Source organism: Morus notabilis, unplaced genomic scaffold, assembly GCF_000414095.1.
Source record: "Morus notabilis unplaced genomic scaffold, ASM41409v2 Scaffold305, whole genome shotgun sequence".
In the NCBI taxonomy this organism is placed as follows: Eukaryota; Viridiplantae; Streptophyta; class Magnoliopsida; order Rosales; family Moraceae; genus Morus; species Morus notabilis.
The window spans coordinates 234,797-253,599 of record NW_010358151.1 but is presented as its reverse complement, the minus strand read 5'-3'; the positions used below and the strand labels follow the sequence as shown (position 1 = coordinate 253,599).

The following is an 18,803-nucleotide window of genomic DNA, read 5'->3' as shown; positions in this document are numbered from 1 at the left end:
TGCCTTTGTTGTATGGTTTAGGTACTATTTTTTATCCTAGATTAAAATTAGAAGGTTTAGAAAACTTAGGTGAATTTTTAGGCATTAGTTGTATGGACCAATATCCAATAATAAAGGAAAAAATATATTCGATCTATAGTAAATATGAGATTAGGTTTAGAGTACCTCCTAGAGTACAGGAACCGCAACAACTAGACGAAAACCCGCATTCATTCTTGAATGTTTTCGGGTTGAAGAAGAAGAAGAAGACAGCTCAAACAGAAGTTGGGAGTGAATCTTCGTCAACAAGTGGCAGTGGCAGCGGCGGCGGCAGCTTCAACGAGCTTATGGCGTACCTCAGTGAAGGCTTAGTAGTTGACGGTACGGCAGAATCGTTTGACTTAGTTCAATGGTGGGGGGCACAGGCATTAACTTGGTCAATCCTAACTCGATTGACAATGGATATATTTTCGATCCCAGTCTCCACTATCTCATCCGAACAAGCCTTCAGTATTACAGGAAGAATACTTGAAGAACGCCGTAATGCATTGCAAAGGGATATTGTTGAAGCCTTGGTTTGCATTAAGAATTGGGATCGGGCCCGATCAACGTCTACAGGATACAATTTCGCCAGCAAGCCAAGAATGGATCGATGAATTTAATCGATTAACATTTAATTTTGAAGACGATCATTCAGCTTCAAATTAAATTGTAAATTTGTAATTTGTAAATATGTATTTACTTTTGACATTGTATTTGTAATTGTATAACTTTGTAAGTTTGTAAAATTTATAATTCGGCACAAAATGATTGCACTCTTTTTTCCTTGTCAAGTTTTTATCCTAATTAGATTTTTCTTGGTAAGATTTTTAACGAGGCAATCATGAATTACGAATTTAATATACATTATTAATATAAATAATTAATATATTCAATTGTGTTAATAATGTATGTTGAATATTAATTTTGATTTTTATATAATTTCAACACAACCTAATTTAATAATCATAAATCAAGGGCACAACGTTACCCAAAATGACTCAAATTCTTTACGGGGCACAATGACCCCCAATGAATAGACTAACGGAGAATGAATCGAATTTTTTCGACAAACATCAATGAGAAACACAGCAACAGGGTAGTCTTCAGATTTTCTAAAAGCGAGTTCATTTCAAGTTACGGCTCAATAACAAACAATTAGAGCTTGTTTATTAAGAGGAAAAATTGAAAGGAAGAAGCCATGGGAGATTAGTAGAAGATTTTGATACCCATTGATTGAAAAAAAAAAAAAAAAAATTGCTCTCCTCAATATTTTCCTCATCTATGTCCTTTCTTTTCCTCTTTACCAAACATGGGTTTAAGGCACATTAACTGAGAAGTAGCTTAATAATAACATTCTGCATCAAGGTGGTAAAAAAAAATAATAATAATTAAATGAACTCCAAAAGCTAAATAATGTTTATCTGGCGAATCTGAACTCGAGCAAAACTGTAATCTCTTTGACAAAAACAAAACTTTCTGTTGCCAGTAGAGGTGTTAGTCACTTAAATTGCTCGCACTTCAAATCCAACAATTGATCTAAATAAACAAATTTCGGATATTTTGAAGACGACGAAGAATGAATCCTCAGAAAAATTCACCATCTAACTTATACAGCAGCCTGAGCATGTTCAAGAATCTGAGTGGCTAACTTGTGAGTACGCACTTGTAAAACCTTTGTGTGGTCTATCAATTGCTCATACCTGGAAAAATGCAAGGCCAATTTAGAAAAAAAAAAAAAAAAAAAAAAAAAAAAAAAAAAAAAAAAACAAACATCAAAAGAAACATCATGAACAGAACTTGTGGACCAGTGTTAAGAGGCAGAAGAGAAAGTGGATCAAGAAAATAAACTAGAAAACATAAATGATTTTGGACACAGAAGTCTGCACCCATAAAACTTACACATTGGGTTGATTTGGTTCCATGACGACGGTTCCTTCCTTTGTGTCAATCCTGGCATCAAGCTTTGAGTTTCGAATAAGATTAAGAATCCATCTCTCAGCCTCTTCATAATTCAAATTCAATTTCACGGCTAGCACTCTGTCAAAAAATATCAGCATTCAGCACACTCAAGAATGAATGAAACAATATATACTTTCAAGTTTAACCAACAGGAAAAGAATAACAGAAACAACTTTTTGTAACAATCAAACCAGGTCCATAGTATTGACACAATTGAAACAGAGTCAGTTGTATACCCCAGACTGATCCGCTGATGGATACGGCAATATGTCTCAAAGATAAACAGTCGGGCATTTTCAAGAAATTCATCTCTCATCGGTACAGTAGAGAAGTTGCCTTCTTCAACTCTCTTTCCAAGGAAAGGATCATTCAGTATTACCTACATAGTCAAAACAGTAATCAATACCCAAACCATCAACATCTAAAAAAAAACACTACTTATAATCAGAAAGAGAATCCTAGCTCTTTATTATATTATGGCCCAATAACCAAAGAAAGGGGGATAAAAACACTTACACTAACTCCTAAGGGCAGTTGAAAATTGTTGCTAAAATACTACACACACACATACACAGAAGATAGATAGAAAATTGTTACTAAAGAACTTACTTCTTCCCACTCTTTCATCTTCTTTTGTGCTCCATCAAAGTCATAATTGACGAATACACACGCCAGAAACTCTGTAATGGGATCTTGATAAGAGTGTTGCTCCTTGTGAATAACTTTTATAAAATCTTTAAATTGATTCCTCTTTCTCTTGTTAACAATGAAAGCAGTGGCTAAGTAACGTAAAAGATGGGGAGCATTGGTCTGAATGGCATTTAGATACCTGGAAAAATTAAAGAAAAATATCATCAGTGAACGCGCTACCAAGGAAATTTACCTATGCAAAAATAAGGAAATACTTCCATATTGGCAGGATTATGATGAACCAAAACGTCATCAGGTTTCAGGAGGAAAAAAAAAGCACATGAGAATATATGAATATGAAAGCACACAAGTTATTGCAAAATATTAACAAGTTGTGTTCTCATTAGAGGCAACAAAAAAAAATAACTTTACCAATATTACAAAATGAAAAAGCATTTAGATGGCCTAATGAAGCCATTCATAGCTTGACAAAATTTGAGAATATGGAGAAAAGTACAAGTTAAAGTGACATAAATGGATAGGTGCAGAGGACATACTTGTCTGAAAAAAATAGATCAATTATTTGTGTTCGTCCTTGATCATGGTTGAAAGATATAAAGAGACTCCAATGCATTAGCCATATTCTGCTTTGCACCTGATTCATAGGTGAACTGAAATTCTGCATCCACAATAGTATTTTGATAATTAGAAAAGGAAGTAAATAAAATGTGCTTATCAACAAGAATGTGCCTGGGGTGGGAGAGAGAGAGAGAGAGAGAGAGGGGAGGGGGTGCAGACCTTGGAGTCAATAATTTCTCTCAACCGAGTAAGCTCTTCTTGAGCAGTATCCCAGTTTTGCATCAAAATCTCAGCTGCCAACTTGCCCCATAATGCACTCAGACTCTTTTCACTGTTTGTGCACAAAGCCCTGTACTGATAAAGATAGTCGGCAGCGCCAGAGTAGTTTCCACACTCAAACTGAAATTTCGCATATTGATATAATGCATCTATCTGCTCGGTGCCAATCTGTCAAAACAAATCCTTATCCATTAAATTCCCGCTACAACATACGGCAGTAAAGAGGATGAAAAACTTTGTCAAACAGCAACATTATTTTACACATACAACATCAAGTTCTACTAGAAAACACCAGAAACTAAGCTAACTCCAACATACCATGACACATACCAGAAATAGTCTAACATCGAAAAATCTAGATTTTCGCAAATCTCCAAAACCGTTTCGATATTGACAATGCAAAGTGTAATTTCAAAATTGGGATTGCAAATACAAGAAACGGGTTCCTCTAATTCTCTGTAGTATGTATAATTCGTATTAAATAATAATCAAAGTACAAAACTTGTTTAATCAATCGGAAAAAAAAAGTTATCCAAACATACGCTAGGAGCCAGAATCATACAAGTTGAGATAAATACCTAAAATCCCTAAAAATAAAAATTCAAAAGAAAAAACAAAGAAAAGGTGAAGAGAAGAAACCTGATAACGTTCATTGAGCATGTGAAGATTGTACTGCTTGTCAGCTCTCAACTCCTGAACCGCAGCCGGATTCTGCAAAAACGTAACAAGCGGCGCCGCGGCGTCCTCCAACGCCTTCAATTTGGCCACAACCTCAACCCTCCTCTCCACCATATCTGCAACAAACACAAGAAAAAAAAAACTCAAAAAACTCAATTTATCCGCAATCACAATCGCAAATTCGCAGAATCGAGCGAAGCCCTAACGAAAAATTCACTTCTATACAAAATTGGAATCGCACATTCACGGAATCCAAACACAATCAAGAAAAACAGACCTTGAGGGACGTCTTCGGTGTGGTAGAGGGACTTGTGGATGTCCATGGCGTAGTCGACCATGTTGGTCTTGTTGAGGAGCTCGATTTTGGACTTGAGGATCTGCTCGTCGGGGTAGAGCTGGCGCTCCTGGAGAAACTCCAGCAAGGGGAAGACCAAGTGGCGGTCGAGGTTCGGCGCGATGCGCGGCGTCAGGTCGTAGTCCGCCATGGCTGGAGAGAGTGGAGAGCAAGCGAGCAAAGCAAACCCTAGATGTGGTTGGGTGAGAGAAGAGAAACGATTGGAAAAAGAGGCTTTTGTTTTTCTTCTAGGTTTAACCCTACGCAGTTCCTTTGGGTTGAAATATCTGTACTACCCCTACAAATTATCAAAATCGCATTTTTAGCTCCTACTTTGATTTTTTTTTTTTGGTTAAATAAAAGAAAAAGGATATGTGCAAAAAATTTCTTTCAAAAAAGCAAGTTTTAGGGCGTGTTTAAAATTTATTCTAAAATAATTTTATTTTTTTTATATAAAAATAAAAATAAAAATATTTTTAATTTTAAATAGAAATAATTTTTAAAAATATATTTAGTAATTTTATTAAGAGATTATTTTTAGTATAAAAAATTTATTAATGTCTCTGTCTTTTTCTCTATGCTCGAGAGAAGAGAAAACGAAAATAAAAAATGAAAAACGACTAAAAGTCATTTTTCATTTTTTTCTCATTTTACACTAAACTAAAAAATCTTTTTTATTTATATTTTTTATCTTTATTGCGCCAAACGCCGTTTTGAAAACGTTTTCCTTTTTTTTTTTGAAAAATGTGAAAAACAAAAACGAAATCAATTTCAAACACGGCCTTAAATTCTCTAGTTTTGTCAAATTAAAAGAAAATCACCTTTTTAAAAATTTAATAATTACGTGATTTGAAAATGGTTATATAATATTCAAAGGTAAGTGATGATTAATTAGTCAATAATTTATTAAAATCAATTGACAAATATTAAATTTTTGTAAGGATTTAACATTTTAACATAAATTAAGAGTGATAAGGATCCCGTTTATTTTTTCTAAAAAAATTCCACATATTAAGTTCAGGAGCATAATTAGACAATAATTATAATTTAGGAGTTGTATGGTATATATATTCAAAATTTAAATTATGATTATGCTACAGTGTTTTCCTCTCACAAAAAAAATTAAATAAAAAAATCCTCACCAATAATTCTCTCTTAAAAAATTTGAATCACAACTAAAATCATGGTTCAAATACACTTTCTAAATAAGCCCTTTAGGATAGAATTAAAACGTAATATTTATCTAGAAAAGAAGTTGATTTTCGTATAAATGATAGAAAATTTGAACTCCTTTTAAAATAGTTCATATGTTTTACTAGGTCGATTTCTTAATGATTTACTAAGGTAAATTGTTGATATTTTTTTTCTTCAACAGAATAAAGTTACATGAGATAATTTCCAAGGGTTTTTCAAGGTAGGAAGGTAACTTACCACGTGATATGTACGTGTTTAGCTCTACATTTAAAAATTAGGTGGTTCTATTTACACACCTCTCTTTACTCTTCTTTAGTTTTTGTAATTAGTTTATTAAACTTTAAAATCTGATGCATAATGAGTCAAATTAAAAATGGGGGTTAATCTTTTTATCGTTTTCTGCATGTGACTTTCATTTGTGTTTTTAATAAGTAAATTTTATTTTTTGGAGAGGAAACATAAAAATCTCTTTCAACGATAGAATTAATTTTATAAATGCTCCTAAACTACATACCTAGTTAATTCAACATGCCCACAAATTTTTTAAAAAGGTTCACTTTTACATCATAAACTAAACAAAATCATTCAAAACACCTTTTTTTTTTTTTTTTTTTACTATAATACAAACAAAATGATAACGTAATGTTAATTGTAATTTCATAAATCTTCAAAATTATTAAGTCAACTTAACCTCTGAGTCTATTAAAAAAATTAGGGAGCAAGTTGATATAAAATTAATTATTTGTGGGGTTTTATGAAAATAAGTTAATTTAGGAGTGTTTAGGAAGCTTTTATGTAATTTAAGTGGTAAAATGCGTTTGGAACTTGTTCTAAATGATTTTGTTTTTTGTATGAAAATAAAAATGAAAACGTTTTCAATTTCAAACAGAAATCATTTTTAAAAATGCGTTTGGTAGTTTTATCAAGAGATTGTTTTCATTGTAAAAAAATACATTAATGTCTCTCTTTCTCTCTCGCTGCTCGAGAGAAGAGAAAACAAAAATAAAAATGAAAAACGACTAAAAAAAGTCATTTTTCATTTCTCTCTCATTTTATACTAAACTAAAAAATCGTTTTAATTTCTGTTTTTTGTCTTTATTGTGTCAAACGTTGTTTTAAAAACGTTTTCATTTTTTCTTTCTTAAAAAACGTAAAAAATAAAAACGGAATCAATTCTAAACACGACCGAACTCTTTTTAAAGTTAATCCTTCATTACTTTTATTTTTTAGTCCCTCATCTAAGATAAATGTCACCTCATCCTAATTAGCATTAGTGTTGTTTTCCTTTATCAAAGGGCTTGAAATTACATCAAGTTGGAGCCTTTTCATATGGCAAGAAGACACAAAGACAATGTTACATATACGTGTGTGTGTGTGTATTTTCACCAGCATATAAGTAATTTTTTTTCCCCTGTAAAAACCACCTTCAATTCCACTTAACACCATATTTTCAGTCTTGGCATACTTGAAATTTTACCCATTCAACCGGATGGTATCTTCCCCAGTTGAAGAAATGTGCCGAATATTCCTTTCAAAAATTTATTGCCAATTTTATTGAAAAAACTAGATGTTTGTTTCATGTATTCATTATTGATTTTGAATCATGAATCATGATTCTCTACAGTATTTTTCTCTCACAAAAAACACACGTAAAATGAGAATAATTCTGAATCATGATTCTGAATCTATGAACCAAACGTCCACACGCCCTAGCTAATATATAAAAGCTTATTTCCTGTCAACAAAACTATAGAGCCTATTCGTTCTCCAAAGAATTTGGCAAGCCTACTACTTGGTAGTAAAAATTAAAGAAAAAAATAGAAGGAGAGAGAAGAGAAACATAAAAGATTTAACATAGGTCCGTAAAATCCACCAAAAAGAAAAACTCCTAACAAAAAATACTATCAATAAGTTCCATATAAATACAAATTATAATCATATAATCGAGTAAGTTACTCATCCTAAATTAAACTTTTGCCTTCATTGGATGACCATATAAATTTTAAATTTTAAAATTTGTCCAATAGAAATTAAAAAAGACTTTTAAATCTTGTCATTGAAATGTAAAACAATTGAATTAAAGATGCATCTAGCAACCTATTTAAGCATTTTCTTTCCTTCTTTTTTTTTTATAGAAAAAATGGAGAATTTACCCTTGAGAATGCATGAGTATAGATCTTTACCCCTTACTCTTGATAAGTACCCTTTTATTAATGTAACTAAAAAGGTTATGAATCAAGAGTAAATAGTAAAAATCTTGACTCATGCACTTTTAAGTAGTATTTGTCAAAATTATCATTTTTTCGTGAGAGGGTATTTGGCTATTTAATTCCAATAGGTGTAGATTCAGCTAAATGATTTAATTATAATTTTAACAAAGGATGTCAATGAACATGAACCAATTTATGTGTCCTCTTATTCATGTCTCCTTTCATCTCTCTAGTTATATTGTGACACGTCAATTAAAAGATTTCTTATCACGTCAATTAAAAACTCATGACGTGACTGTTATTATTAGAGGAACACAAAAGAGAATAGGAAAAAGAGGTATATGAACCCATTCCCAATAAACACCACTAGTAGCAAACCAATTATTTACATTTTGCCTTCATCAATAGGAGGACTAATCAGCCCTAAAATAAGATCAATTAAAAAACCTAATAAACACAAACACGTTATTATTGTTTTGAATATACAATTTATAAAGAATTTTATCAGTTTTATATTTTTTTCTTACATTTTAATATGATTTTGATCAAATCTAATACTTCTACGGTCCCTCTAGGGTGGGAGGTCTTTCTGATGTAATATGTAGAATGTAATATGTAACACGACAATTATTGACGGTAATATTTTTATTGGAGAGGTGTAACATAATTTTTGAATGACTACATTCATTAGTGTTATACTTCTCCAATGCCAATATTACGTTCAATAATTATCGTATTATGTCTTTCATATATATATGTTACATTGGAGGGACCTTTCCAATAGAGGGATAGAAGAAAAACCTTAAATTATTTGTAAGTATTAAAAAATTAAATTAGAAAATACAGGGAAGAAGGTAATACAAATATTTAAGGTAGTTCGAGAAATATACCTACATCTACAAACTAGGAGGAGAGAAAATTCATTAGCAAAAAGCACTATCAATGGCTTTATACAAGTACAAATTATATATACAGAATCGAGTCAGTTAACAAAAACAGACATTCTAAAAAAAAAAAAAAATTTAAATATGAAAATAAATATTAATGACTTCAAAAGTCCTAATAAAAGATTCTCTCTAAACAGATATAATTTGTATTGACCGGAGGTGATTAATTTAGCCGACAATAAAATTTAATTTTCTGACTAGTCCTTTTCTACTGCTCACTTATAGTCCGTTATCAATCTCCGAATAATTTGATATTGATTTAAATTCTTGATCGTGTATTAAAATTAGATTGTATTAAATCTTAAAATTATTTCTGAATTAAATAAACTCTAAACTTGATTCTTTTATATATTTTTGCATCAATAATGACATAGTCATTGTCAATTCCCGAGCTTAGATAACATTTTTTTTTTTATCGAAAACGCTACTCACGTAACTCTGATTTAACTAATTGACAATTAAGAAATTCTTGAGAGTTTGAGTGTTTCTCGGCACACTATTAACACAGTACTGCACTTAAAAGTTCTTATAACTAAAATTCTCAAGTTATTTTTAGATTAAAATTCCGTCCGCCTTAAATCGCGGTGAGAATTATTAACCGAACTATTTAATCACGAAAAGTGAGTTTGGCTTAAAACTTACTATAGAATTTTAAAATATTTATATTAATTCCATAAATTCTTTAATCATAAAAATCAAACATGATATAAATCATTTAAATATGTAAATTACATTATTTAAATTTTAAGATTTTCTCCATCAATACAGGCTTGACCAAAATTAACTTATCTCTACTATCAACACTACCTAGCTCTGTCCATGTCTACAAGATCTATAATCTATATCTATCTATATGTCAAGTTTAAATTTAAAAATTATACCATGACATGTATGCAAATGATCTCTGACAAATAAAAATACATAAATAATATAGGCAAAGTCTTTAATTTGGCACTCAAAAACACATATAAAATATTATCATCTCATCCAAATTCAAATCAATCAGAATTATCGTACTATTTTTCAATAAAGTTAAAGTTTAATTTAATATACTATTTCATGATTCAACAACCAGATTTTAAAAATAAAAATTAGAATCACAGAAATTCGTTGATAAAGATTATACCTTAAAATGATGAGAACCTTTAAAGTTCTTATGGTGGCTTTTTATTATTATTATTATTTTTTTGTCTTATGTGAGCGAGAAATATTATAATTACATTGAAGAATTCCTTCGGTCCAAGTAACTGAACTTTTTGTTTTTTTTAACTGACCAAGTAATTGCACATACTTGGCTTTATAAGGCGGTTAAAATATTTTACTGTAGAAGAAAAAATTAGATGTGATATTTTTTGAGAATTTTTTATTATAAAAATTAAAAATTGAAAACTCAAATTCGTAAAGTGAATGAGGCTATGCAATCTCCAAATATGAGCCATGCTTCATTAACACAACAGAGGAAATTAAAAAAGGATAAAATGTCTAAAAAAAATTTGATGAAGAACGGTTACTTTTTGAAAATGCAGCAATCTGTTTCTTTGTACAGGTGGAGCATGTTTAATGAAGATTAGCCTGTTTTAAGGCTATTAATATAAATGCTAGCATCATTTTTTTATCACTCTTTTTAACATTCTTTACACTCAGATTTGACACTTATATTGATGGAATTATTCAAGGACAAGTAGGGGCAGCTGATTTTTTTCTTTTAAAAATAAAATTTGACCCTTTAAAAAATTAAACTTTTAAATTTTACCCCTACTAAAATTTTATTTTTCCAAACATGCACCCCATTAATTTTTTTTTTAATTTCATTTCTGTATTATTTAACAACTTTACTCCTTTTACTCATGAGTTATTGTAATATGTAATATGATTTAAATATGGGAACTTTTCATGGTATTTTTTAAATCTTTATACCATGCATTTTAATGTTAAAAAACGTATACTTTATATTTTGAACTGTATTACATTTATAAATTTCAAATTTATATTAAATGCTTACCTATTTTCAGTCAAGAGTTGATTTTCACTATAAAATATCCAAATATCATCATATTTTACAATTTTCCCTTCCTTTTAAAAAAAAAATTTATTGATGGCATTTAGGTCTTTTAAGTGGTCAAAATAGACTGTTGGTTGATGCAAGATAAAAAGTTAAATTAGAAATTTGGAAGTATAAATATAGTCAGCTCTAAAATATAATATTGTCTAAATTTTTAGCCTTTTTAGTATAAAAATGAAAAAAAAATAATCTTTTATGGTAGGATATCCTTATTGATATAATCAAAATCATATTAAAGTAAAAAAAAAATATGCATAATAAATAATTTTTTTATACCAATATGACGTTACAAGACAAAGTCCTACTAATAGTTTTTTTTTCTATGTTATAAAATTCTTTATATGTATATGGTAGTTCTTGGAAACCACAATTTTTTATGTATATTCTTTCATAAAAAAGAGTACAACATCATGCGCCTTACTATTGGATACGTAGATTCTATTATTTTATTTTTTATTCAAATAATATTAATAAAATTTACGTGTTAAATAATTAATATAAAGAGCGATAAAAGAATGTAACTGAGAGAGTGACGTTGAAACGGTGGCTAATAGCAATACATGGGACAAGAAGAAGGGCTGGAAAGCAACATGATAAGGACGGAGATTTGGTGGGTACTTGGTAGACAAAGAGACAAACCTTAAAACAAATATATGTCATTATTATATCATAATAAGCTGTATAAATGATAAGCTCACACACTCCATTATTGCGCGTGGAGAAAACCACCAAGCAATCTTTAATCTTCAACAGCTAAAAAAAAAAAAAAAAAAAACTTGTCCCTCAATATTGTCAAGAGTGTCTGTCCATAAATTCTCAAATCTCAGTAGCCTCTCTCTCTCTCTCTCTCTCTCTCTCTCTCTCTCTCAAACATTTTCAAAAGTAGTTCCATAATGTCTGTCTCTCTCTTGCTGCTTTCTCTCATTCTCTTGTCCTTTTATTCCCATTTCTCCATTTGCAGAGCTCTTGAAGTTGGTAAGTCTTTTTTTTTTCTCTTTTTTTGGTTATTTGTTGATCATGATTCATGAAGATCATATATACAATGTTTTTTTGTTTTGTTTTGTTTTGCTTTTAAGGTGTTAAGTTAATTTTGCAGTTATTCTATTTCGTTTTGGCTTTTGCTTCATTCTTAATTTGCCTCAGTGTTCCAAGGACAATATATTTGAAATGAATAAATCAAGCAGATGAATAAGAATTTGATGCCTTGCTGATACAGAAATATGGAAATTAGTTCAGTGAGACCCAAAAATTTCATCTTTTTAATAATTAAGCGCTTCTTGCAATAACCTTATTTCATGAACTTTACCACCTATTTTGCTCACTAAATATGGAAACTTTTTTTCACTAATATGAACGAGTAAAGGAAGAAAATTTTTTTTTTTTCCTCTTTTTCGTTGTTTTGGTTCCTTGGAGACGCCAGTAATCTTTTTCACTTATTTGGTAGTCTTTAGTGACCGTTATCTATTTCTTTCTCTTTCTGTCTCTCTGCCGGCTAGAAATCCAAAAGTTTGAAAACCCATTCATATTTAAAACCGATTTATGATTACAAAGTTTATTTTTCAACTGTTAAATATGTATAAAAAATTATCTATTTAGTATACTTTTTAATTTAATGTAATTTTAACAAGATTTAACAGTTAAAAATTAATAGATATGGAAACTCACTAGAGAAATTCTCTAAAAAAAAAAAAAAAAAAAAAAAAAAAAATAAATTTTTTTAAATTTTTTTTTATTTAAAAAAAAAAAAAAAAAAAAAAAAAGAGTATCAATTTGTTTAAATGTATTGAACGTGGTCAAAATGGTGGGGGTTAAAAAAAGAAGAAAAGTGGTCCGGGTGGGACGCATTATCACGTGTATGAGTAGTTAATTCCCTATTCCATGATCTATTTTTGCCCAATGTAGTTCTTTCAAAACAACCACAGTATATTCCAAAGTTTTCGTATGTTCCTACCTCATATTTTTGGGTAATTGATGAGGTGGGGAGAGAAAACAAATCTAAGCGGATGAAACAAAATGATCAGTCATCACTTGATAAAAGTTAAGTTAAAAATTCAAAAAATTCAACGATAGGATCATTTTTAAGTTTTATTTAATGGCTGAAATTTAGACTGCACATGCATCTTAAAAATGTGATATATATTGTAGTTTTACTCTATGGTTATGATTTCTGAATGCCCTCTGTCTCCTTTTTAATGCTTGAGAATAAAGTATTATCTCCTTGGCTTAAGAATAAAAACTCAACCATAAGGTTATTTTTAAGTAATTCAGCAAAAGTTCATTTTTAAGTATTATTTAATGGTTAAGATTTAGACAGTATAAATCATCTTTAAAAAGTGCAAGGTATTGTAGCCTTACTCTCTCTGTTTTTGAATCCTCTTTATTCCCCACTCTCTCTTAATGCTTATGAATAAGGAAAGTATTAGCTTCTTTGCTTTCTAAATTTGTAAATTGTAAAGGGTTTAAGTCAACTGTTTTTACTTCTTTTTTAGGTGAGAAATCAAAGTTAAAAAACATTTGAGTCCCGTTTAGTTCGCTGATTTGAGTTTTTAATTTGAGTTGAGATGTGATTTTATGTGAGAGCTTTTTTCCGTAGTAAACAAGTTAGATATGACTGTTTTTTAGAGCTTTTTTTCTGTAGCAAAACTTAGGAGACGTTTAGTTCATGGATTAGAATTATTTTCGATTTACGTGTATTTTTTATGAGAGAAAACACTGTAGCAAACCACAAACTATGATTCGAATCAGGGGCCGAATCCCCCTTCTAAACGTCCTCTTAAATTTTAAACTCGAATCGGTGAAATGAACAAGGTATTGATTTCTTGCTTTTGTCCACTTATACTCCTAGGATGACTAATCATCTTTTTTTCTTAAAGTCAGAAAGATGCTTTGTGTCTGTTGTTTTTACTGGAGTTTTCACAAGAATCAAATCTGAATTGGGATTTAATTAGTGGTACTTTTCTTATTTGAACTGAATAAGCATAATTGCAAATCCAGTGGAAAGTCTTAACTGTGGATTTTTGTGATATAATTAGATGATGAAAGTCCATTTACTTATGTGGAGGGAAGTGGTAAAGGACCAAAAGAATGGGGTGAAGTTGATCCACATTGGCAACTTTGTGACAAGGGAAAACTTCAGTCTCCTATTGACCTTCTTGACCAAAGAGTGCAAGTTTTCCCCAGTCTTGGGAAATTGAAAAGGGATTACAAACCAGCTCCTGCTACTATCAAGAACAGGGGACATGATATTACGGTAAGCTATCAGTTTACTCTCGATAGATTATGGAGAATTCTTTGATAGGGTCCTAAAAAAACACTTAAAGAGGCCATAATTTTAAACCATCATATCACATCACATCAGAATCAAAATAAATTTAAAAAAAATATATATAACAATTTAATGAAATTTTATGAGAGGCATTTGGTATGCGGTAATTAATAAGAATCATATTATTAAAAAAGTAATAATAGGTAATATAATTCTCAAAAAAACTTATATTATCACGTTTGGTTACGTATAGTAATCTACTCTCAGATTCTCAAAAATATAATTTTACTGTGTTTAGTAGTGCATAATAATGTAATATTATTTTCTTAAAAATAATAGTTTCTAGGATTTTAAATTAGTCAAATCTTATCAAATTGAATAATATCATCATGCTACCCTGATTTGTTATTCAAATATTATGAGAACGTTTTTTTTTTTTTTCAAATTAAAAGTTAACTAAAAGTTAAACAAATAAATTTATAAACTAAAAAACTGTATTAAACAAAAAATCAGTTTAAGTGTGCATTTAATTGGTGAATTTATATTATAATTTGTGACTCAATACAATATTTTTTCTCATAAATTAAAAATAATTCTAATTTATAATTATACATCTATGAATGAGATCCCAACACCACCACCAACCCATGGCCATCACCACCAATGCGTTCTCTTTTTGCTGATCATCACCACCACTGCCTTTGAAACAACAGAGACCTCTGAATCTAGAAACACCCAAAATCAACACAAGCCACATCTCTCTTTTCTCATAACCCATTAACGTTTTGGGTTTGGTGGGTATTTTTCCTCCTTTTTGAAAAAAAATACTGAAGCTCCATAATCCAATCTGAATAGTGCATGAGACCTGGAAGGGCCGCGAGTGGAGGCGAGCTTGGGGTCCGGTTGGCGGGGAACTTCGCAAATTGTGGCTGGATAACCATTTTGAAAACATTACCGAATACGTCCTAAAAATGACAGTTTTTATACCAAATATGAGAATATGAGAAGATTTCTATTCTCATCTTAAGATTACCTTATACCAGACATCCTCACGAGAATTCGAACGTTTAAAACTATATCATAGAATTCTCTACTTGAGCAAACTTGAAAATTTTAGCCAATTATAACATGACTAATCAATTGTATCAGTAAATACTTGATACATGTAATATCCCATATAAGAAAAAATAAAAGCAGCTGTAAACAAGTAATGACTTGTGTTACTCTTCCTAAATTATAACTTTTCTGATGGACGAAATAAGTTTTTAGTTCCAACATTTTCAAAACTAACCCTGAAACTCCAACTACATCATACAATGAATCCAAGAATGCTAGTTGAAGTTATAATGATGATTGATTAACTGATGATTAGACCACATTAAAGTTGCGAAAAACAGGCATCAGAAGATTTAATAACACTTCTGTTAAATGACATTTTTTTATATCGAATTGGATGTCTTCTCAGGTGAAGTGGAAAGGAGATGCAGGAAAAATCAACATTAATGGGACTGATTATGCTCTTCTACAATGTCATTGGCATTCACCCTCTGAGCACACTTTCAATGGAACAAGGTTTTTTTGTTTATTTATTTATTTTAGACTATAGTATATCTGATCAAACAAAATATATATGGCTCTTAATTCATTACACAATACATTTCTTTTCTTCTTTTTACAAAACTTCCTTATTGTCAGGTTTGAATTGGAGCTTCACGTTATTCACAAGAGCTCTAGTGGAGAGATAGCTGTTATTGCGATTGTCTATGAATACGGCCATCCTGACCCATTTCTTACAAGGGTATGTGGATGGTTTTCCTTCATCTGTTCCCTTACAGTGCACAATTGCATGATTTGAAAGGCGGGAATTCGTATTCACGGGTTGTGTTCATATCAATCCGTTTAATAATCGTGTCAGAAAATATGAACTCAATACTAGTCCTCACTATAATTAATCTAGTTGTAAGCAGATAATTAGACGAATATAGATTCCTTATTTAATAGTATTTTATTACCTCTTATGGCAGCTGTTTGAGCACATAAAATCCATTAGCCATGAAGAGAGAGAATTGGGGATAGTCAATCCAGGAGATATTAAGTTTGGAAGCAGAAAGTACTACAGATACATTGGTTCACTTACAGTTCCTCCATGCACAGAAGGTGTCATTTGGACAATTGTCAAAAAGGTCCTTCACTCAACATGCTATCTTCTTAATTAAAGTCTCGTTCATTTTATCGATTCGAGTTTTGTTACAGTAAAAAAACTCTCAGAAACCGTCATATTTAACTCTTTTACTACAGTAAAAAACTTTCATATAAAATTACATCTCGAATCAGCGAATTAAACGGGCTCTAATATATTTGGTTATTTTTACTTGTTCTATAGGTGCATTTTAGTCATATACTAGTCTTGTACAGGTCCGTACAGCTTCAAGAGAGCAAGTCCATGCATTAAGGCAAGCTGTCCATGATGTAAGCATTTCGGATTTGGGATTACATAATAAATAACATATAATAGTCTCATGTTAGTTTATTAGTATTTTTTTTTAACAAACAATGTGTTTTCTAATTTGTGATCTACTTCTAGAATGATATATTTGACTAATTGAAAATATATAATTCATATACCATATTAAACTAAAAACAAAATAGCAGATAATTTGTGATCTTTAACATTATTCTTGAATAATTATTTTGGCACTTGCTATGTGTTTATTCAAGAGCAAATTCAGTGAGCAGGTTATCTTTTCCTTTTTCTTTATTTGTTTATTTAGTTTGTTTTACTAAGTCTTTTATTATATGGGTTTTCCATGCCTAATTTTCCATCAAAATGGAAATGTTTTTTCAAAGGATGATTCTATTTACACACTTCTTTTTACTTTCCACACTCTCATTTACCTTAAATTTTCTTACGACAAAAAGACTCTCACAAACAATGACAAAAAAAAGGACAATTATGACATATTTAATTATGTAATTAAATTTAATTTAAAAAAAACTAATTATATAGTTTTTATCTTTCTTCACACAACTCACATGTTATATCCTAAATTATAAATTGTTATTTTAAAATTTATAGAAAAGCCTCTAATTTTCACCTTTAAATTATTATTCCAAAAAGTTGCATTGACATAATGTTAAATTTTCTTTGCTATTGGTTGTATGACGATTTTTATTTTGTCTTTTTTTTTTCATTCCAAGTTTGTATTTTATTTGTAAAGACTAATCATTTTATTCTGTTCCTTATTTCATTTTTTATAAAGTTAGATTTACTTTTTTCCCGTCTCATCTTCTATTGTTTTTTAAAAGGCATCACACCTAAAATTTCAACAGAAAAAGAACAAAAAAAGATATAAAGGGATAGAGAAATAATACCACTTAAATAACAAACTAAAAAAAATAGTGGGTGTGAAAAGAAAATTAAAGTGGATAAGAATTAATTATTTTATAAAAATAGTTAAGGGTAATCTTAAAATAATAGGGGTGCATAAAAAATAAATTTAATTCTTTCAAAATTATGTACGGTGTGTATTTAGAAGAAGCGTGTAGAGAGTAAGAGAGAGAGTGTGAATAGAACCACCTTTTATTATGACCGAGCGCATTTGATTTCATCTGCCTACCCCTAAATTCACTTCAAAATGAGAGTCGTTTTCTCCATCTGCATTGTGCCCTTTGTTATTGTAAGAAATACATAAATCATCTATACGATGTGCAAAAGTTTTTCTAAAGTGGAAAAATTTTGGGTTTTTTTTTTTTTTTTTTTTTTTTTTTTTTGCAGGGATTTGAGACAAATGCGAGGCCAACACAACAATTGGATGGAAGAGCAGTATGGTTGTACACTCCGAGAGCTTAGGTTTTGTTCAAGTCAAGTGGAATTTAAAGTCATATTTTGCATTATATATATATATATATATCTATATCTATATCTATCCTATAAGTCTATATCTAATAGATAGATGGATACCCTTTGCATTATATCTATATCTAGTAATGAGTAAAATTTGATTGGCATATATACCATATTATTGCAGTAAATATATATGTATGCGGGGCATGCTGCCCTTAAGTTTTATGAAAGAAGAAACGCATACAGAATAATGGGAGAAAGGCACTCGTATTTTTCCTTTAATTTACCAAAATTACAAATATAAGCCCTTGAGAAAAAGCATCTTATGTGATATCAATTTATCACCAAAAATCAAACAATGATGTATTTCTTAATATTTACGTGATATTATTCTAGTACGTTATAATTTAGTATTTTATTATGTTGATATCTTGGTATCATTCTAGTAAAATGATTATTTTTCTTTTAGGGTTTTTTCAGATCATAATTGTTTTTCGTGTTTGTGGACAGCTTAATTTGCTCTTTTTTTTAAAGAAATTCGAAAGCCATTTTCAATTTGCAAAGCAAAAGATCAAGACGAAATTGTCACTTGTTAAAGAGTTTGGAATGATATTGTTATGGATGTTGATTTATCGATATATATTTGTTATATGGAAAATTTTCAAAGTGATCTTTTGATCCTTTTGCTACAAAAGGTTTTCTTTTTCTTTTTTTTTTTTCCTGAAAGAAGAAATAACATTCAAATTAAAATACAGTTACAGATATCACCATACAGTACTCCTCTTATAATTTCTTATGCCT

The 18,803-nt window shown here is 30.0% G+C and overlaps 2 protein-coding genes across 4 annotated transcripts; one reads left to right on the top strand and one right to left on the bottom strand.

Annotated features, from left to right (window-relative positions):
* Positions 1 to 1,282: 1,282 nt before the first annotated feature.
* On the bottom strand, positions 1,283 to 4,733 carry LOC21399602 (eukaryotic translation initiation factor 3 subunit E). The gene is made up of 8 exons (XM_010091918.2): positions 4,424 to 4,733; positions 4,108 to 4,262; positions 3,409 to 3,636; positions 3,168 to 3,289; positions 2,590 to 2,809; positions 2,217 to 2,359; positions 1,921 to 2,058; positions 1,283 to 1,721 (listed from the first exon to the last, which is right to left on the bottom strand). The coding sequence occupies exons 1-8, from the start codon at positions 4,629 to 4,631 to the stop codon at positions 1,628 to 1,630; spliced, it is 1,308 nt and encodes a 435-aa protein (XP_010090220.1). The 5' UTR covers positions 4,632 to 4,733; the 3' UTR covers positions 1,283 to 1,627.
* A 7,037-nt stretch (positions 4,734 to 11,770) lies between these two features.
* On the top strand, positions 11,771 to 18,021 carry LOC21399601 (alpha carbonic anhydrase 4). 3 transcript variants are annotated; one of them, XM_010091917.2, is made up of 7 exons: positions 11,771 to 11,868; positions 13,926 to 14,143; positions 15,624 to 15,730; positions 15,854 to 15,956; positions 16,183 to 16,341; positions 16,574 to 16,627; positions 17,934 to 18,021. In XM_010091917.2, the coding sequence occupies exons 1-7, from the start codon at positions 11,787 to 11,789 to the stop codon at positions 18,006 to 18,008; spliced, it is 798 nt and encodes a 265-aa protein (XP_010090219.2). In that variant the 5' UTR covers positions 11,771 to 11,786; the 3' UTR covers positions 18,009 to 18,021. The 3 variants fall into 3 exon arrangements, with proteins under 3 accessions (XP_010090219.2, XP_024017298.1, XP_024017296.1); XM_024161530.1 differs by having other exon boundaries at positions 16,542 to 16,627; positions 17,934 to 18,003; XM_024161528.1 differs by lacking the exon at positions 16,574 to 16,627.
* Positions 18,022 to 18,803: the final 782 nt, after the last annotated feature.